This window comes from Hyla sarda, chromosome 1 (genome assembly GCF_029499605.1).
Source record: "Hyla sarda isolate aHylSar1 chromosome 1, aHylSar1.hap1, whole genome shotgun sequence".
Taxonomy (NCBI): Eukaryota; Metazoa; Chordata; class Amphibia; order Anura; family Hylidae; genus Hyla; species Hyla sarda.
Genome location: NC_079189.1, coordinates 249,459,216 through 249,481,573, shown reverse-complemented (window position 1 = coordinate 249,481,573; position 22,358 = coordinate 249,459,216). Strand labels below are relative to the sequence as shown.

General features: G+C 43.2%; 1 protein-coding gene across 8 annotated transcripts in view; it reads left to right on the top strand.

Moving 5' to 3' along the window:
* The window catches only part of ANKLE1 (ankyrin repeat and LEM domain containing 1), a 113,859-nt gene extending 96,362 nt beyond the window's left edge, over nt 1–17,497 (top strand). For 6 of the 8 annotated variants that reach the window (XM_056570311.1, XM_056570320.1, XM_056570301.1 and 3 more), the window contains one exon: nt 15,139–17,497. In XM_056570311.1, the coding sequence (XP_056426286.1) occupies nt 15,139–15,311 (173 nt within the window). In that variant the 3' untranslated portion in view covers nt 15,312–17,497. The remainder of the gene's footprint in view (nt 1–15,138) is intronic. The other 2 variants (XR_008892144.1, XM_056570343.1) reach the window with 2 other exon arrangements.
* Nucleotides 17,498–22,358: the final 4,861 nt, after the last annotated feature.

Sequence of the window (22,358 nt, the reverse complement as noted above, 5' to 3'; positions counted from 1 at the left end):
TTGACGAGGTAAAAGGGAAAAAAGCCCCCCAAAATTTGTAATGCAACTTCTCCCGACTACGGAGATACCCCATAAGTGGGCGCAAAGTGCTCTGGGGGCGCACAACAAGGCCCAGAAGGGAGAGTGCACCATGTACATTTGAGGTGATTTGCACAGGGGTGGCTGATTGTTACAGCGGTTTTGACAAACGCAAAAAAAAAAAACCACATGTGACCCCATTTCGGAAACTACACCCCTCACGGAATGTAATGAGGGGTGCAGTGAGAATTTACACCCCACTGGTGTCTGACAGATCTTTGGGACAGTGGGCTGTGCAAATTAAACATTTTGTACAGCCCACTGTTCCAAAGATCTGACAGACACCAGTGGGGGGTAAATGCTCACTGTACCCCTTGTTACGTTCCTCAAGGGGTCTAGTTTCCAAAATGGTATGCCATGTGGGGGTTATTTTGCTGTCCTGGCACCATAGGGGCTTCCTAAATGCGACATGCCCCCCCCGAGCAAAATTTGCTCTCCAAAAGCCAAATATGACTCCTCTTCTGAGCATTGTAGTTCGCCCGTAGTGCACTTCAGGTCCACTTATGGGGTAGCTTCATACTCAGAAGAGATGGGTTTACAAATTTTGGGGGGTCTTTTCTGCTATTAACCCTTGCAAAATGTGTAATTTGGGGGGGAAACACACATTTTAGTGAAATTATTATTTTTTTACATATGCAAAAGTCGTGAAACCCCTGTGGGGTATTAAGGCTCACTTTAGTCCTTGTTATGTTCCTCAAGGGGTCTAGTTTCCAAAATGGTATGCCATGTGAGGATTTTTTGCTGTTGTGTGACCATAGGGGCTTCCTAAATGCGGCATGCCCCCCAAGCAAAATTTGCTCTCTAAAAGCCAAATATGACTCCTTCTCTTCTGAGCTTTGTAGTTTGCCCGTAGTGCACTTCAGGTCCACTTATGGGGTATCTTCATACTCAGAAGAGATGTGGGTACAAATTTTGGGGGATATTTTCTGCTATTAACCCTTGCAAAAATGTGAAATTTGGGGGGAAACACACATTTTAGTGAAAAAAAATATATATTTTTTTACATATGCAAAAGTCGTGAAACACATGTGGGGTATCACGGTTCACTTTACTCCTTGTTACGTTCCCCAAGGGGTCTAGTTTCTAAAATGGTATGCCATGTGGGGATTTTTTGCTGTTCTGGTACCATAGGGGCTTCCTAAATGCAACATGCCCCCCAAAAACCATTTCAGAAAAACATACTCTCCAAAATCCCCTTGTCGCTCCTTCCCTTCTGAGCCCTCTAATGCGCCCGCCGAACACTTTACATGGACATATGAGGTATGTGCTTACTTGAGAGAAATTGGGCTACAAATATAAGTATAAATTTTCTCTTTCTACCCCTTGTAAAAATAAAAAAATTGGGTCTACAAGAACATGCGAGTGTAAAAAATGAAGATTGTGAATTTTCTCCTTCACTTTGCTGCTATTCCTGTGAAACACCTAAAGGGTTAAAATGCTGACTGAATGTCATTTTGAATACTTTGGGGGGTGCCGTTTTTATAATGGGGTCATTTGTGGGGTATTTCTAATATGAAGACCCTTCAAATCCACTTCAAACCTGAACTGGTCCCTGAAAAATAGTGAGTTTGAAAATTTTGTGAAAAATTGGAAAATTGCTGCTGAACTTTGAAGCCCTCTGATGTCTTCCAAAAGTAAAATCACGTCAATTTTATGATGCAAACATAAAGTGGACATATTGTATTTGTGAATAAAATTTTTTTTTATTTGGAATATCCATTTTCCTTACAAGCAGAGAGCTTCAAAGTTAGAAAAATGCAAAATTTTCAATTTTTTCATCAAATTTTGGAATTTTTCACTAAGAAACAATGCAAGTATTGACAAAATTTTACCAATAACATAAAGTAGAATATGTCACGAAAAAACAGTCTCGGAATCAGAATGATAGGTAAAAGCATCCCAGAGTTATTAATGTTTAAAGTGACAGTGGTCAGATGTGCAAAAAACGCTCCGGTCCTAAGGTGTAAAATGGCCTGGTCCTTAAGGGGTTAAGGGCCCATCCCATTTTCACCTTAAAGGGGTATTCCAGGAATGTTTTTTATTTGACTATGCTGCAGGGGCTGTAAAGTAAGTGTAGTGCACTCCGGTGACATTTTTTTTGTTAAAATCAACTGGTGCCAGAAAGTTAAACAGATTTGTAAATTACTTCTATCAAAAAATCTTAATTCTTCGTGTACTTATTAATTGCTGAATACTACAGTGGAAATTATTTTCCTTTTTGAAACCCAGAGCTGTCTGCTGACATCATGAGCACAGTGCTCTCTGCTGACATCTCTGTCCATTTTAGGAACTGTCCAGAGTAAAAGGAAATCCCCATAGCAAACATATGCTGTTCTGGACAGTTCCTAAAATGGACAGAGATGTCAGTAGAAAGCGCTGTGCTCATGATGTCAGCAGACAGCTCTGTGTTCCAAAAAGAAAAGAATTTCCGATGTAGTATTCAGCAGCTAATAAGTACAGGAAGGATTAAGATTTTTTTAATAGAAGTAATTTACAAATCTGTTTAACTTTCTGGCACCAGTTGATTTAAAAAAAAGTTTTCACCGAAGTACCCCTTTAACCCAGACTCAGCCCTTTTTTGCAATTCTGACCACTGTCACTTTATGCATTAATAACTCTGAGATGCTTTTACCGATTATTCTGATTCTGAGACTGTTTTTTCGTGACATATTCTACTTTGTGTTAGTGGTAAATTTTTGTCGATACTTGCATAATTTCTTTGTGAAAAATTCCAAAATTTGATGAAAAAATTTAAAATTTAGCATTTTTCTAACTTTGAAACTCTCTGCTTGTAAGGAAAATGGATATTCCAAATAAATGTTATATTGATTCACAAATACAATATGTCTACTTTGTGTTGGCATCATAAAGTTGACATGTTTTTACTTTTTGAAGACATTAGAGGGCTTCAAATTATAGCAGCAATTTTCAAAATGTTCTCAAAAATTTCAAAATCTGAATTTTTTTAGGGACCAGTTAAGTTTGAAGTGGATTTGAGGTGCCTTTCTGTGAGAAATACCCCATAAATGACCCCATTATAGAAACTAAACCCCACAAAGGATTCAAAAACACATTCAGAAAGTTTAACCCTTTAGGTGTTTCACAAGAATAGCAGCAAAGTGGAGGAGAAAAATCTAAATCTGCATTTTTTACACTAACATGTTCTTGTAGCCCCATTTTTTTCATTTTTTAAAAGTGGTATTAGGTGAAAAAGCCCCCCAAAATTTGGGGCCCAATTTCTCTCGAGTATGGAAATCCCTCATATGTTGACATAAAGTGCTCTGTGGACTCACAACATGACTCAAGAGGGAAAGAGCAACTGTGGAATTTTTTAAAATAAATTTTGCTGTCATTGTTTTTGGGGGCCATGTTGCATTTAGGAAGCCCCCATGGTGTCAGAACAGCAAAAAAAAAAACCACATGGCATACTATTATGGAAACGACACCCCTCAAGGAACATAACAAGGGGTATAGTGGGCCTTAACACCCCACAGGTGTTTGACGACTTTGCGTTGGACGTGAAAATGGAAATTTTGATTTTTAACACCAAAATGATGGTGTTACCCCAATTTTTCTTTTTCACAAGGGGTAGTTTGAGAAATGGACCCCAAAATTTGAAGCCCAATTTCTCCTGGTTAAGAAAATGCCCCATGTGTGGATGTTAAGTGCTCTGCTGGCACACTACAGGTCTCAGAACAGAAGGAGCGCCACTGGTCTTTTGAAGAGAGAATTTTGCTGGAATTGAAGTCGGGGGCTATGTGCATTTTCAAACCTCCCATGATGCCAGAACAGCAGAAACCCCCCACATGTGACACCATTTTGGAAACTAGACCCCTCCAGGAACATAACAAGGGTTACAGTGAATACTTACACCTCACAGGTTTTTTGAACAGTAGTATTAAAAACCAAAATATTCACTTTTACAGCCCAAATTGCTGGTATTAACCAAAATATTTTTAGTTTCACAAGTAGTAAGAGAAAAAAAGCTCCACAAAATCCTTATTTCTCCAGAATAAGGATATACCCCATATATGGCGGTAAAGCACTATGCGGGTGCAAAACAAGGCTTAGGAGTGAGACAGCACCGATGAGATTTGAGGCCTAAAGTGGTGCTTTGCACTGCAATGGTTAAGGTTCTGAAGTAAAATCTAAAAAATAAACCCCGGCAAGTGACCACAATTTTGAAACTACACCCCTCAAGGAAGGTAACAAGGGGTACAGTGAGTACTTACACCTCACAGGTTTTTTGAACAGTGGGCTGTAAAATGAAAATGTGTGTGTCTGGGGTTACCCAATTTTCTACATTTTCACAAGGGGTAATTGGAAAAATTGGGTTACAAATTTTGGAGGGCTTTTTCTCCTGACTATGGAAACCCATCCACATATGGGGTAACATGTTGGGAGGGCACACAACAGGGCTCAGAAGTCATAGAGGTCTGTTTGCATTTGAGGCCTATGGCATATCAGTAGCTGACGGTTACATACATTCAGAGAAAAATACAAAAATTAAACACCCACATGTGACACCATAACAGAAAGTACCCACCCTGAGGAATGGGTATAGGGGTAAAGAGGACATTTTAAATGCACGGGTGTTTCATAAATTTTCCAGGAATGGATGAAGGGTCGCTTTTGAAAATTGCAATTTTCAACCTATGCTCTACTTCATCTTTCTGGGAACAACTAACATGTGACTCCGAATTGTCGCCTGGAAATACGACAGAGCTCATGAGCGAGAACTCTTCGCATTTGAGGCCGATGTTTCTTACGGACCTAACAGTTACATACATTCAGAGGAAAATACAAGAAAGGAACACCCCACATGTGAGCCTATTACAAACAGTACACCCCCTAGGAGAGGTGTATAGGGGTGAAGGGGAGATTTGGAACAGACGGGTGTTCCCTAAATTTATTTTCCAGGAATGGATTAGGTGTGCTATATGGGGGGGGATGAAAATTTCAATTTTAATACTGATATGCCAATTCCCAGAATGATAACCCAGAGTATAGCCGAAAGTAAAAATTATGCCCGCCCCAAACCTTATGCTCTGAATCATCATTCGGGGAATATGATTTGTGTGGCCGACCCTATTCTGTTACCTCAAATGCGCACCCCGCTCAGGTGGTGAGAGAGTGTTGCGCATTCGAGGCAACTGCAAACCCCCAAAGCTGTTGACCCTGTGTCCCATGACCCTTTTTATCAGGGGTATTGGGATATTGGCTTTTGGGAGTTTTTTTTTTTTTTTTGGGGGGGGGGGGGGTTGGTTTTAAAATTTGGAGGACAATGTACTCTGGACTGGTACATTGGAGTATAATTCAGAGGAATTAAAATCAGGGAAAAGGATGAAAAATGTTGTGCTCCATGGAAGTGTCATACTCCCTGAAGCAGTTTTTAATGCAGAGGCCCGGATGATCGGGGCAAGTGTCACACTGAGTAGTGGTGTCCTTCCGAATCCCCCTCCTGTGACACACTCTGCATTTTTTCTGGGGCACTGAAGTTCCATAGGTGCTCTGACCCTCTCCTTGGCGGTCACCAAAGATGAGGGCCTTTAGAACTTCCTCTTGAAACTGCAGGAATGTCCCTGTGTTGCCAGCGTACTGGGACAGTACAAAAGAGTTGTACATGGCAACCTGTACCATGTAGTGTACCATGTAGACCGCAACCTTTTTGTACCATACCAGTGTTTTCCGCATGGCATCATATGGCTTGAGGACTTGATCAGAAAGATCAACTCCCCCCATATACCGATTGTAGTCCAGAATACAATCGGGCTTGAGGACCAATCCCGCGGTACCTCGCACAGGGACAGGGGTGCTGCCATTCCCATGAATTGTGGTGAGCATAAGGACATCCGTCTTGTCCTTATACCTGACCAGCAACAGGTTTTCATGGGAAAAGGCACGGGACTCACCCCGGGGGATAGGAGCGTGTAGGGGATGGGGTGGAAGGCCTCTTTGATTCTTCCGGACTGTCCCACAAGCGACCGTGGATCTGGCGGCGAGGGATGGGAAGAGAGGGATACTAGTATAAAAGTTATCCACGTAAAGGTGGTAACCTTTATCTAGCAATGGGTGCAAAAGGCCCCAAACGATTTTCCCGCTAACACCCAGAGTGGGGGGACATTCTGGGGGTTCAAAACGGGAATCTCGTCCCTCATACACTATAAACTTGCAAGTGTACCCTGAGGTAATCACGCAAAGTTAATACATCTTCACACCCTACCGCGCCCGCTTGGTAGGGATGTATTGCCGGAAGCTGAGTCTCCCCTTAAAGCTGATGAGAGACTCATCAATAGCAACCTCCCGCCCCGGGACATAGGCCTCCCAAAATTATCAGCATAATGCAAACATTTCCGAATGGCCTTGAACCGGGGATGTGTCATGGCCATACCGTAAAGCGAGGTCTGGTAAAGGACGTCCCCACTCCAGTATTGCCCGACACTGGGTTTTTTAACTAGACCCATATGCAGCACGAGGCCCCAAAAGGTCCTCATTTCGGCCGCATTGACGGTGTACCATCCATTGGGTCTAGCTAAAAATGAGCCCGGGTTTGCGGCGACGGACTGTTGGGCATTACAGGTTCGTCTGGTCAACCATCAGATTGACAGTCGTCACTGAAAAAAAACTGAAATAGTCCATTTCAGTGAACCTGACAATGTCAATCTTGATTCTTGAGTCGCCAACAAACTCAGGAATCACGGGCTCGTGGTCGGCTGGCTGAGTCCAGACAAGTTTGCCGGTATTGGGCACCAGTGAACTTGGCCGGGGGCTTGACTAGTATGAGCGCCAGGGGGACTCATACCAGCATGGGGCACAGGGTCAGGAGCAGAGGAGGTTTGCGGCCTCACTTGGCAGCGTCTCCGCCGCCTTGGTGGCTCATCATCAGAAAATGATGAAGAGGACGAGGAAATAAGGAAGGTGGGGTCTTCCTCGTCCTCTGAGACGCTTTCAGAGTCGGAGGCAAGTATGGCATATGCCTCCTCCGATGAAAGCGCCCTGCGGGCCATTTCCCTGCTCTAATGGGGGCGTGAAATGTGTAAATGTGGGGGGAAAAACTTTATTGGTGTGTGTGTGCTGCGTGTGGTGTGGTGCGATAATACCTCCCTAACCCAACCTACAGTAACTAACCCGCCCTAAGAACAGAAATATAAAAATATAAAATTAAACAAAAAAAGAAAAAGAATCTTAAAAAAAAAGACTTCTAGCGCAAAAAACCCTGCGCCAAAAAAAGTTTACCTAATCAGTGATGTGCACACTGATTAGCACTTGGTGGCAATAGGGGGCGCAGAAGTCAGTGGGGAGTCCTGCCGCTCAGCCCAGAACAGTGGCTTGTGGCAAGTACACAGACCCCCACACAAAAAAACAGAAAAAATAATAATAAAACGCTTAACCCCGAAAAAAAGCACCTGCCTGAACCCAAAAAAAAACGCTGATCAGTGATAAATCACTGACAGTGATGGGGCAGGCTGCACACACAGGTACGGTCCGTCCACACAGTACATGCCTGCTACTGGTGGCACGGACCGCCTATAGGTGCAAAAAATAAAATAAGACGCTTTAACCCGAAAAAGTGCCCGCACCACAAAAAAAAAACGCTGCTCAGTACTACGGGACTGATCAGTGGCGGGTGGGCTTTAGCTAATTGTGGCGGACCGCTCTTTTATAGCTAAGAGGGCCCGTCGACACATTTAGCAGTGGTCACGCAGCTAAAGGTGCTGCAGACACCTACAGACAAATTTTTTTTAACCCCGAACTGTCTCTTCCTAATCTAATGCTTTCCCTAACTGCTTTCTGTGCCAAGGGGCCACAGAAAGGGATCACATTGACCTACAGAATAATGTATCATTTTTACCAAAAGTTGCAAAATTGCAGTTTTCTTATAAATTTCCTCTCACAAATAATACATTTTAAAAGGTTTTTGCGGGACATTTTATAGTAAAATGAAAGATCTTATTACAAGGTACAATTGGTCACAAAAAACAAGCTCTCATATGGTCTGTAGGTAGAAAAATAAGAAAAAAAAACAAACAAAAAAAATGAAAATTGACTATGTCCTTAACCCCTTAATGACGCAGGGTATTTTCCGTTTTTGCATTTTCATTTTTAATGAAAATAGGGGTCTGTCTATTACATTACTTAATTCCTTTAGAACACGGGGTGAATGCCATCTGGACCTGGTGATTTGTCTATTTAGATTTTTTTGTAGGCGGCACTGTACTTCTTCCTGGGTTAGACAGGTGACCTGTACTGGTGAGTTTACCTTATCACACTGTGAATACAGTGGAGAAGAATTTGTTTAACCCCTTAACGACGCAGGACGTATATTTACATCCTGCGCCGGCTCCCGCGATATGAAGCAGGATCGCGCCGCGATCCTGCATCATATCGCGTCGGTCCCGGCGCTCATCAACGGCCGGGACCCGCGGCTAATACGACACATCGCCGATCGCGGCGATGTGCGGTATTAACCCTTTAGAAGCGGCGGTCAAAGCTGACCGCCGCTTCTAAAGTGAAACTGAAAGTGACCGGCTGCTCAGTCGGGCTGTTCGGGACCGCCGCGGCATCCCGAACAGCTGACCGGACACCGGGAGGGCCCTTACCTGCCTCCTCGGTGTCCGATCGACGAATGACTGCTCCGTGCCTGAGATCCAGGCAGGAGCAGTCAAGCGCCGATAATGCTGATCACAGGCGTGTTAATGCACGCCAGTGATCAGCATAGGAGATCAGTGTGTGCAGTGTTATAGGTCCCTATGGGACCTATAACACTGCAAAAAAAATTTAAAAAAAAAGTGTTAATAAAGGTCATTTAACCCCTTCCCTAATAAAAGTTTGAATCACCCCCCTTTTCCCATAAAAAAAAAATAAAACAGTGTAAAACATTTTTTTATAAATAAACATATGTGGTATCGCCGCGTGCGTAAATGTCCGAACTATAAAAATATATCATTAATTAAATCGCACGGTCAATGGCGTATGCGCAAAAAAATTCCAAAGTCCAAAAAAGCGTATTTTGGTCACTTTTTATACCATTAAAAAAATTAAGTGATCAAAAAGTCCGATCAAAACAAAAATCATACCGATAAAAACTTCAGATCACGGCGCAAAAAATGAGTCCTCATACCGCCCTGTACATGGAAAAATAAAAAAGTTATGGGGGGTCAGAAGATGACATTTTTAAACGTATAAATTTTCCTGCATGTTTTCCTGCATTTTTTCCAGAAGTGCGACAAAATCAAACCTATGTAAGTAGGGTATCATTTTAACCGTATGGACCTACAGAATGATAAGGTGTAATTTTTACCGAAATATGCACTGCGTAGAAACGGAAGCCCCCAAAAGTTACAAAATGGCGTTTTTTTTTTTTTCCGATTTTGTCGCACAATGATTTTTTTTTCCGTTTCGCCGTACATTTTTGGGTAAAATGACTGTCACTGCAAAGTAGAATTGGCGACGCAAAAAATAAGCCATAATATTGATTTTTAGGTGGAAAATTGAAAGGGTTATGATTTTTAAAAGGTAAGGAGGAAAAAACGAAAGTGCAAAAACGGAAAAACCCTGAGTCCTTAAGGGGTTAATATATATGCTTTTTCCTGATCCCCGTTTATAATTTCTTCCTCAGCATTTTTTAAAGGGTCTACACTTTAATTTTTGACCTTTTTGCTATTTATATAGTTAAAGAACATTTTGGGGTTAGTTTTACTCTTTGGCAATGAGTCTTTCTGTCTCTATTTTTGCAGCTTTTATCTGTTTTTTACATGTTTTACATTTTTCTCTAATAGCTTTTTTAATGCTTCTTCACTGCTGTCCTGTTTTAGTAATTTAAATGCTTTATTTGTGTCATTTATTGCCCCCTTAACATTTTTATTCATCCATATTGGTTTTCTTTTATTTCTGACCCTTTTATTCCCATAAGGTTTATACATCTTACAGTGAGAATTTAAAGGAGTAGTCCAGTGGTGACTCAGTGGTTTACAACTTATCCCCTATCTTAAGGATAGGGGATAAGTTGCAGATCGCGGGGGGTCCGACCCCTGGGGCCCCCCGCGATCTCCTGTACGGAGCCCCGACAGCCCGCGGGAAAGGGGCGTGTCGACCTCCGCACGAAGCGGCGGCCGACACGCCCCCTCAATACAACTCTATGGCAGAGCCGAAGCGCTGCCTTCGGCAATCTCCGGCTCTGCCATTGAGATGTATTGAGGGGGCGTGTCGGCCGCCGCCTCGTCCGGGGGTCGACACCCGCTATCTCGGCGGAGAGCCGGGGCCCCGTACAGAGAGATCGCAGGGGGCCCCAGCGGTCGGACCCCCCGCGATCTCAAACTTATCCCCTATCCTTAGGATAGGGGATAAGTTTTTCACCACTGGACTACCCCTTTAAGATATTTTTAAAAGTCTCCCATTTAGTGTCAGTATTGTTCTTTTTGAGGACATTATTCCATTTTATATTGTTAAGGGCTTCTCTGAGTTGATCGAACTTTGCCTTCCTAAAGTTCATTGTTTTTGTGGCCCCTCGAGATTCCCTTAATGAAGAACAAGTTATAATATATTATATTATGATCACTATTTCCTAGGTGTCCATCTACTTGCACATTAATTACTCTGTCAGGTATGTTGGTTAATATTAAGTCTAGTAGGGCACCCCCTCTGGTAGGGCCCTGCACCATTTGGGACAGATAATAGTCTTTAGCTATAGTCAGAAACCTGTTTCCTTTATGAGATTGACAGGTCTAAGTCTCCCAGTTTATATTAGGATAGTTAAAATCCCCCATTATTATCACATTATTTTGATTTGCTGCCTTGTTTATTTGCCTCAATAATTGATCTTCTGGCTCTTCCATTATGTTTGGTGGCTTATAGCAAACCCTATCAGAATTTGTTTATTTTTATCTCCATATATTTCTACTCATAATTACTCCACATTATCGTTTCCCTCCCAAATATCCTCCAGCAGTGCGGTCTTCAAATTGGACTTTACATAAAGACAAACTCCTCCCCTTTTCTGTTTTGTCCGATCCTTCCTGAATAGACTATAACCCTGTATGTTGACCGCCCAGTCGCAGCTATCGTCCAACCAAGTCTCTGTTATACCTACTATGTCATAATCCTCCTCAGAAATTTTCAACTCCAGTTCGTCAGTTTTATTGGACAGACTTCTTGCATTAGTCAACATGCACTTCAATGGTGCATGTTTTTTTTTCCTATGATGCCTATCCCTTTTAACTATTCTAACCCCTCCCTCTGCTCCACCCCCAGGTACATTATTAAGTCCCCCCCTCTATCTACACTATCTTCCCCCTCTATGTTGTAGGTTCCCTCCCCCCCCCCAGTCCCTAGTTTACACTCCTCCAGCCTTCTAGCCATCTTCTCCCCAAGCACAGCTGCACCCTCCCCATTGAGGTGCAGCCCGTCCCTACGGTAGAGCCTGTAACCGACAGCGAAGTGGGAACCCAAACCCCTCCTTCGTACACCAGCTTCTGAGCCACTTGTTTACCTCCCTAATCTCCCGCTGCCTCTCTGGTGTGGCTCGTGGTACAGGTAATATTTCAGAAAACATTACCTTGGAGGTCCTTGCCTTAAGCTTACAGCCTAAGTTCCTGAAATCATTTTTAAGGACACTCCACCTATTTCTTACTTTGTCATTGGTGCCAATATGTGCCATGACTGCTGGGTCTTCTCCAGCCCCACCCAGCAACCTGTCAACCCGATCCACGATGTGCCGAACTCGAGCACCAGGAAGCAGAGTCCTGCTGCAGTACCACTAGCTCTGAAATGGCATCCCCCTCATCTGCCAACCGGGCAAACTTGTTGGAGTGTGCCAGTTCAGGACTAGCCTCCCTAACACTTTTCCCTCTACCCCGTTTTCTAACTGTAACCCAGCTAACTGCCTGACTGTCCTGCACCTCCGTCCCACTATCCTCCCCTACCTCTACCCCAGAGAGTACCTGGAAGTGAATCCAGATGGCTAGCTGGCTGCAAACAGCTGCAATTTATCAGCTGCTAATTATTTAGTTACTCCACCCTCTCTCCACCTGTAATCCTCCCAGACAGAGAGAGGGAAAAAAAAAAAAACACAGAAATGCACTCAAATGCTCACAATATTTCTTACAGTATACCCTTAATTTTAAGTCCCATCACTTTTATACTCACTCATTTGTATACTTCACTCTTGTATACAGACACACAATCGCTAGCTCAACAATCGCTTAGTGTACTTGTTTTATATTTACCACAACCACCCCTCTTCCACGGCCTGGAAGTGAATCCAAATCGCCATAGACCGTATGGTTTAATTACTATTATATTTTTATAGTTCGGACATTTATGCACGCGGCGATACCACATATTTTTATTTTTATTTACACTGTTTTATTTATTTTTTTGGGAAAAGGGAGGTGATTCTGACTTTTATTATGGAAGGGGTTAAATGATCTTTATTAACACTTTATTTTCACTTTTTTTTTTTGCAATGTTATAGCTCCCATAAGGGGCTATAACATTGCACACACTGATCTTCTACACAGATCACTGCCTGGCTACAGCGGGGCATTGATCGGTGTTATCGCCGCTCGACTGCTCCTGCCTGGATCTCAGGCATGGAGCAGTCATTCAGCGATCGGACAGCGAGGAGACAGGTAGGGACCCTCCAGCTGTCCAGCAAGCTGTTCGGGGCACCGCGATTTCATCGCGGCGGTCCCGAACAGCTCCACTGAGTTAACCGGCACAGTTTACTTTAGACGCGTCAATCAACTGTGATCGCCGCGTCTGAAGGGTTAATTCCGGGCATCACCGCGATCTGTGATGTCCGGTATTAGCCTAGGTCCCCGGCCATTGATAGCCGCCGGGACCGATGGGATATGACGTGAGGTCAGCGCGTTATATCGCGGGAGCCCGCTCATGACGTAAGCATATGTCATATAGCGGGAAGGGGTTAAGAGGTTAAAATTTTATATTTTTTTAATATATTTGTTATCATTGTGTGTGTGATTGTTCAAACTATTAAAGGGGTATTCCGGGATCTAACATTTTCTCCCCTATCCAAAGGATAGGGGATAAGATGTCTGATCGCGGGGGGGTGTGACACTGGGACCTATGGAGCAGTTACGCCCCCTCCCATAGACATGAATGGAGGGGGCGTGGCGTGACGTTAAATCTCCAGTACCGGAAACCGGACGTTTTCCGATACTGGAGACGCAGCCCCACATACAATTCGGGTGCTACAGGGAGATCGTGGGGCGTCCCAGCTGCGGGCCCCCCGTGATCAGACATCTTAACCCCTATCCTTTGGATAGGGGAGAAAATGTTAGATCCCGGAATACCCCTTTAATAGTTTGAACAATCACACACACAATGATATCAAATATATTTAAAATATACAAAATTTTAACCTCTTAACCCCTTCCCGCTATATGACATATGCTTACGTCATGAGCGGGCTCCCGCGATATAACGCGCTGACCTCACGTCTTATCCCATCGGTCCCGGCGGCTATCAATGGCCGGGGACCTCGGCTAATACCGGACATCACAGATCGCGGTGATGCCCGGAATTAACCCTTCAGACGCGGCGATCACAGTTGATTGCCGCGTCTAAAGTAAACTGTGCCGGTTAACTCAGTGGAGCTGTTCGGGACCGCAGCGATGAAATCGCGGTGTCCCGAACAGCTTGCTGGACAGCTGGAGGGTCCCTACCTGTCTCCTCGCTGTCCGATCGCTGAATGACTGCTCTAAATGCCAAAAGTGCTAACTCTTTTAATTATATTTTTTCTAGGGTTTGAAGTTTCAAAGTGATCAAAAAGCCAGAATGAAACAAAAGTTGTACTGTTAAAAGCTACATCTAATGGTGCAAAAAATAAACACTAATACAGCTTCTTAGGTCAAAAAAATAAGAGGGGTGTGTGAAGGGGTTAATATTCAAAGAAATAACATTCATAATTTTTTTTTCAGCTTTGCCTTCCTTTACCTGTGTTCTCCCTCTCAGTAAGACCTGAATCTTATTAATTAGTGTATAGGAGAGAAATACCTTCCATTTACTTTAAAAGAATCGAAACTTAGGAAATTTAGGCTTAAAGCGTAGCCGTCAGATCACTCAAAAAAAACAAAACTGTTATATGTTGCTCAGTATCTCATCCTGATCATATACATGTACTTTGTATGTGTCTGTGACCTACATTTCTCTCAGAATTGACTTTATTTCTGAAATACCTTAATTTTATCTACCAGAAGCAGGGGGGTGGGTACTCACTGTGATAACCACTCCCCCTCCTCCCCCTCCCTCTCCTCAGTCCAGTGCTTTCCAACCAGGGTGCCTCCAGCTGTTGCAGAACTACAGCTCCCAGCATGCCCACACAACATTTGGCTGTGCAGGCATGCTGGGAGTTTTAGTTTTGAAACCGCATGAGGATATGATTGTAGTCCCCCTTTATTACACACACAGACACACAGGATTCATATATTCTTACACATACACATTAGATAGACACACTGATATACACACATACACATATATCCACACACACACACATACATACACGCTTAGACACTTACTTTTTCATCTGCAATGCATGTTTCTGCCTCTCTCATTGATGTCTGCTGTGTGAGAGACGGCAGCAGGCTTCCTGCCCTTCCCCCTCCACTTCTCTTCACATTAGTCTCTGCAGTGTGTACAGCCCCTCCCCCCTCCAAAACGTCCTGGAGTCCAGGTCGAAGCAGTGTTCACAGAAGCAGTGAATGTATTCCAGGAGGCAGGGGGGCAGTTCTTTGACTTGCTTTTTCACTATGAAATACTAAAAATTTTCTAATGAAGGCAATTGCAAAACCTATTGTTTTTGCATGCTTTACAAAATATCAAAAGTTTTTATATCTGACAGTGCCAATTTAAACTTTGCATGAACCTGCGAGGAAGAAATCCAACATGGTGTCTGTTTACAAAATGGTAACACAATTCAATAATGATGTCTATTTTTGCTTCATTTTTAGGTTGAAATACCCTGACAATTTGTATCTTTTTTTTTTTTTTTTTTTTTTTTGTAAATGATTATATATAATCCTCTATTTTTTTTTCTAGGGTTAAAAATGCTAACTAATCAAAAGAAGGGTATCTACTATGGACAGGCCCAAAACTGGACACTGACACGACGACGTTGTCTTGGAGTGCATATGCTTTATAAAGCGATGCAGATTTTTCTGGCTGAAGGGGACAGACAGCTTCGTCCACCAGACATACGTTCAGGACAATGATATGAGGGACATTATGTGAGCTAAAATTATTTGAAACATTTTTTATACCCTGGAGACAGCATGCTCATTTTTAAAAATGGTTGGCTTAGCTTTATTTTAAGCAACAGCTAATATAGATGAATATATAAGTTATAAAAGGATTCATGGTATCAATAATATCAGCAGTGAGTGTGCAAGAAATGCCTAATGCTAGTCGGTTTTTTGTTAGTGCAGTTTGTCTGAGATCCGAGAGCAGCACGTACATTCAATGTTTTACAAGTGAGTACCCCTCTCGCCTTTTTGAAAATATTTTATATCTTGAAGAAATTACCCTCTGCTACCTGTATAACAGTGTTTTAATGTTCCGTCCCTTCAAAATAACACAACACACAGCCATTAATGTCTAAACCTTGGCAACAAAAGTGAGTACACCCCTAAGTAGAAATGTCCAAATTGCACACAGTGTCTATTTTATGTGGCCACTATTTTCCAGCCTTTTGGCCATGAAGTTCACCAGAGCTTCACAGGTTGCCACCGAAGGCCTCACGAAACTGGTGGATGTTAGAGACACTGCGCTCCCCCACCTTCCGTTTTGATGTTGCCCCACAGATGCTCAATAGGGTTTTAAGTCTAGAGACCTACTTGACCAGTGCACCACCTTTAACCTCAGCAATGCAGTGGTCGTCTTAGAGGTGTGTTTGAGGTTATTATAATGTTAAAATTCTGCCCCGTGGCTCAGTCTCTGATCGTGGGGATCATTCTGTCCTTCAGTATGTCACAGTACATGTTGGCATTCATGGCTCTCATTTAACTGTAGCTCCCCAGTGCCATCAGCACTCTTGCAAGCCCAGATCATGACAATCCCACCATCATGCTTGACCGTGGGCAAGACACACTTGTCTTTGTACTACTCATCTGGTTGCCGCCACACACTTTTATGCCATCTGAACCAAATAAAATGTATCGGTCTCATTGGGCCACAGAACATGGTTCCAGTAATTGATGTCCTTAGTCTGCTTGTCTTCAGAAAACTGTTTGGGGGATTTCTTGTTATTCACAAATAGAAGGGATTTTTTTTCTGGGACGACAGCCATGCCGATCAGTTTGATGCAGTGTGTGGTGTATGGTCTAAGCACTGACAAGCACAGACAGTTCATCTTGCCAAATTCTGTGGTAATGCTGGCAACACTTATGTCTTTTTTTTATTTTTTCCCAAAGACAGCCTCTGGATATAATGCTGAACACATTCACTTCACAACTTCTTTGGTTGACTATGGCAAGGCCTGTTCTATGTGGAACCTGTCCTGTGAAACCTCAATATGGTCTTGCCCATTGTTCTGCAACTCTTTTTTTTTTTTTTTTTTTTTTTCCTGAGTCTTGAAAATCTTCTTATAGCCTAGGCCATCTTTATGTAAGGCAAAAGTTTGAGATCCCCATAGTTTTTTTGCCACAGGGTGTCACATTGAACTACCAGTGACAAGAATTTGAGTGTGAGAGCGATAACACCAAATTTAAGATAGCTGCCCCCCGTTTTACACCTGAGACCTTATAACGATAATGAATCTATACTATATGAGATACTGTGTGTTCCACAGTTGTCATTTTTTTATATAGGGTTGGGGCAATTCCTGCTTAAATGCACATAGCAATGTGTGTTGTGCAAAAATGGCAAAAAAAAATAACGTCTGTCAATAAGAAAAAAAATACAAGATCCAGAATTAGGGGGGAATCCACAAAAACAGCCTCCTAATGCATCAAATAAAATAAATCCCTCACATTTTTTTTTCTTTTCATCAAGCTATGGTATTGCTTAATACTTTTTTATTTATGGCATAAAAAGCCATTCCATACAAAGCCCACAAATCTGACTGACTAATTTCTGGCTTTTCACACACTGTTAACTTAAGGTTTACTATAGGCCAGTAAAGAAAAGTAAAACAAAAAACCTATGTATGTTTTTATTTGTATGTGTAAACCTTTAAAATAGCTTCCACTGTGAACATGCACATTGACAGACATGAATTTTTTAACCAAAATTAATAATCGGATGTTATTTTTCATTGGATGATGTTGGCAAGCTGGACTTGCACTAAGTATTTTTTTTCTATAGTTATTTTGAGTACATCATGCAGACAGTATTGTTAAATTAAGACTAATTGCGAATAGTTAATTGAAATAATGTCCTACTTCAAAGCAATAAAGGGTAACTTAACGATATCCTGCAACTTTTTGAATTTTTTTGTCTTGTCAAAGTATAATTTACAAAATATCAAATCACAAAAATTGCTGGGGAAAACAAAGCTTTATATTATGACTAATATTTATGTTACATTTTTATTTCAGAACCATGCTCTAGATCAGTGATGGCGAACCTATGGCACGCATGCCACAGGTGGCACGCCGAGCCACTTCTGTGGGCACGCGGCCACAGGCCCCCATCACATTCCGGACATCCCTGTGTCCCGAAAGGTCATTTCGGGACACAAGGATGTCCCGGTTACCTCTCTGCGGTCCCGCGTTAGCTTAAAAGCAGGGACCGCCGGGAGGTACAGCACGCAGGGATGTCACGTCACTGATGTCCCGTGTGTGCGCCCGTAAAGCAGAGCGGAGCATCGGGGAGGATTGAGGATGATGCGCGCATGGTAAGTGACCAGCGGGACGTCCTCTTCGGTGTTTTGCGAAGAGGTAGAGAAAAAAGGACCAACGATTTTCCAGGCGCTGCTAGCTCAAAAACACCGGAGGCATGAGTTATAAATGAAAGATCCTGGCAGGGATCATGTTTATAAAAAAAAAACACAAAAGTATAGATGTCACATGGGTCAGTCATCTATACTTTTGTGTTTTTTTAATAAACATGATCCCTGCCAGGATCTTTCATCTATAACTCATGCCTCCGGTGTTTTTGAGCTAGCAGCGCCTGGAAAAATCGTTGGTCCTTTTTTCTCTACCTCTTCGCATGCTTCAACAGGACAGGTTCACCTGACTCCTGCGGACCCTCCGGCTGAGCAGCCTGCTCCACCTCTATACCTCTGATTGAGGTGATATGCACTATTTCTCCTTCTCCAAGGTGAGCAGCCACTTTTAAGGGGCTTTACTTCTCCTTCTTCTCCTTACCTACTCTAAAGGGTAATACACGAGGCGCCGTTTTGCGGTCTTTTTCTCTATATTACTACAGGTTTCTTCTGTGTTTAGACACAGACATACAGCCTGCAGCCATACACTGTACATGGCTGGAGGCTGTATGTCTGTGGGGGAACACTGCCTGCCTAATGTGGGGGAACACTGCCTGCCTAATGTGGGGGAACACTGCCTGCCTAATGTGGGGGAACACTGCCTGCCTAATGTGGGGGGAATTTTACTACCAACCTTGGGGGGGGGGGGGGGGGGGGGGGGATTTTACTGCCAACCTTGTGGGGGGGGATTTTACTGCCAACCTTGTGGGGGGGGGGGGATTTTACTGCCAACCTTGTGGCGGGAACTATACTGCCAACCCTAATGTGGGGGAACTATACTGCCAACCCTAATGTGGGGGAACTATACTGCCAACCCTAATGTGGGGGAACTATACTGCCAACCTAATGTGCGGGGAACTATACTGCCAACCTAATGTGCGGGAACTATACTGCCAACCTAATGTGCGGGAACTATACTGCCAACCTAATGTGTATTCTGATTTAATTGCTGTGCTGGCACTTTGAGGGAAAAAAAGTTGGCGTGCATTACGGTTTGGGCACTCGGGCTCAAAAAGGTTCACCATCACTGCTCTAGATCAACACTTCTAATCACATTGTTTGAAACCCACCGTAATTGCTTTAGGACGTATGAGAAGTGCTTATAATGATCTTTATTCACTAGCTGCATTATAAGCAACATACTTTCGGGATGTCCCGATACTGGTAATATCTGCTGAAACTGGACATTTGCACAAGCACAGTTTTCAGAAGAAAGTCCTGTACCACTAAGCAAGCAGAGGATGCAGATGCCTCAGCGCAAGAGCTGAGGGAAAGGTAGTAGTATTTTTATTTCCAAGGGGACTTGGTGGAAACTACTTAATGTGGGCATCTACTTAACAGAAGTTTCCTACCTATCTGACTACCTAACTAATATGGACTTCTACCTAAAAGGGAAGGATTCCCTATCTTCTGGGAGCGCCTACTTTAACCCCTTAAGGGCATAGCGTTTTTCCACTTTCGCTTTTTCCTCCTTACCTTTTAAAAATCATAACCCTTTCAATTTTGCACCTAGAAATCCATATGATACGCTATTCCGGACTTTGGAATTTTTTTGCCTGTACGCACGCGACGATACCACATGTTTGTTTTTATTTACAGTTTTTTTTTTTTTTTTTATGGGAAAGGGGGGTGATTAAAACTTTTATGAGGGAAGGGGTTAAATGATCTTTTAACTTTTTTTGTTCACTTTTTTTTTTAGCAGTGTTATAGCTCCCATAGGGGGCTATAATACTGCACACACTGCTCTTTTACACAGATCACTGCAAAACCATAGCTTTGCACTGATCAGTGTTATCGGCTGTTGATTGCTGCAAGCCTGAAATGCAGGCTTGAGCAATCAGTCGCCGTTTGGACGCACAGGAGGCAGGTAAGGCACCCTTCTGCTGTGTTCTAGCTGATCGGGACATCGCAATTTTATCGTGATGTCCCGATCAGCCCGACTGAGCTGCCAGGATACTTTTACTTTCACTTTCAGACGCGGTGATCAACTTTGATCGCCGTGTCTAAAGAGTTAATGCCGAACATCTGCCAGAACGGCGATGTCCGGCATTAGCCACGGGTCCTGGCTGCTGATAGCAGCCGGGACCGTGCTGGTATGATGGGAGCTAAGCTCCCGAGCTCGCTTCATAACCCTCCAGTGTATAAACCCGGCATTCTGCGGCAAGGGGTTAAAAAGGGAGGTTTCCTACCTACCTACAGGGGGCTTCTACCTAAAAGCGTAGGAATCCCTACAGAGAGCTTCCCTAATAAGGGGTTTCTGTACTTTACTATCTTCTGGGAGCACCTACTTTAACCCCTTAACGACCACGGATGTAAATGTACGTCCTGGTTTGGGACTTCCCGCACCAGGATGTACATTTACATCCTGTGTATGACCGCAAACATCGGAATGGTGCTTGCGTCATACACGGCAGGTTCCGGCTGCTAGCAGCAGCCGGGGATCCACCGGTGATGGCCGACATCCGCGATCGCGCGGATGTCCGCCATTAACCCCTCAGATGCCGTGATTAATACAGATCACGGCATCTGCGGCAGTGCAGTACTCTAAATGGATCATCGGATCGCCCGCAGCGCTGCCGCGGCGATCCGATCATCCAGCATGGCTTTGCAGTGAACAGGGTATAAGATAAGTGTGTGCAGTGTTATAGGTCCCTATGGGAGCTATAACACTGCAAAAAAAAGTGTAAAAAAACAAATTTTTTATAAAAATAAATATAAACGTGTGGTATCGCCTCGTGCGTAAATGTCCGAACTATAAAAATATATCATTAATTAAACCGCACGGCAATGGCGTACGCGCAAAAAAATTCCAAAGTCCAAAATAACGTATTTTGTCACTTTTTACATCATGAAAAAATGTATAAAAAGCAATCAAAAAAGTAAAATGACTGATGTTACTGCAAAGTAGAATTGGTGGTGCAAAAAATAAGCCATAAAATGGATTTTTAGGTGCAAGATTGAAAGGGTTATGATTTTTAGAAGGTGAGGAGGAAAAAAAGAGTGCAAAAACGGACAAACCCGTGGTCCTTAAGGGGTTAAGGAAGGGAGGATAGAGCCTAATCTATTAGCGAGCAGTTTGGTAAATCCTTTCAAATCTGAATTTAATAGGGAAATGGGCCTATAACTTGAGCAATCAGATGGGTATTTGCCTGACTTTGGGATTTTGGGATGACTGTGATGTAGGAATTTAAGATATTGGGTGGGATGGGGGTATTTTAGCAGAAAGGAGTTAAATACAGGTGTGGGTAAAGTATCTCAGAATGCGTTTTATAATAAATATATGGAAGTGGCAATTCCTGAATAACCTTCTGTATTTCCTGTGAAACTGGAGTTTAGTGAACATAATTCATCAGGTTTAATCGTTGGGAGACCACAGGCGGTGAGATAAGTTTGGATCTGAGACATGTTTCCACCATCCTGTGTTGACGGGGGGGGGGGGGGGGGGGGAGCTAGATTATATAGTTTATAATAGAAATCATGGAACTAGTCAGGCATTTTAGTGGGGTCATACACCAGGTGACCGTTGGAGTCTGTCAATGCAAATGGATTTGTTTGAACAGATTGGGAATTTAGTTGAGAAGCCAACAGTCAGGTTTATTAGCTTTCATGTAATATTTGTTTTGTGAAAGTAAGAAGTCTCTCAGCTTTCCCCACTGCAATATCTTTCAGTTGAGACCGTAGACGTACTATCTGCCTAAGTGTGGTTACAGAAGGGTATCTAGCCATCTTGTCTTCTAAAGTTTTAAAAAATTTTTTGTGTGTGTGTGTCATTAGTGAGTCTGAGTGTGTCTCTTTTAACCCCTTAAGGACGTATGAGTACGTCCTTGGTCCCGCTCCCGTGATATAACGCGGGGTCCCACGGTGACCCCGCATCATATCACAGCGGGCCCGGCGTCATAGTGAAGCCGGGACCCGCCTCTAATAGCGCGCGGCACTGATCGCGGTGCCGCGCGCTATTAACCCTTTATCCACACGCTCAAAGCTGAGCCACGTGGCTAAAAGTGAAAGTAAAAAGTGCCGGTTAGCTCAGGGAGCTGTTCGGGATCGCCGCGGTGAAATCGCGGCATCCCGAACAGCTGTACTACAGAAGGAAGGTCTCTTACCTTCCTTCCTGCTGTCCGATCGCCGATTGAATGCTTCAAGCCTGAGATCCAGGCTTGAGCAATCAATCGCCGAAAACCCTGATCAATGCATCCCTATGGAGATGCATTGAACACAGTTAAAGATCAGTAAATGCAATGTTATAGCCCCCTATGGGGGCTATAATATTGCAAAAGAAAAGTGTAAAAAAAATCAATAACCCTTTCAATTATCCCTTCCCCTAATATAAAAGTTT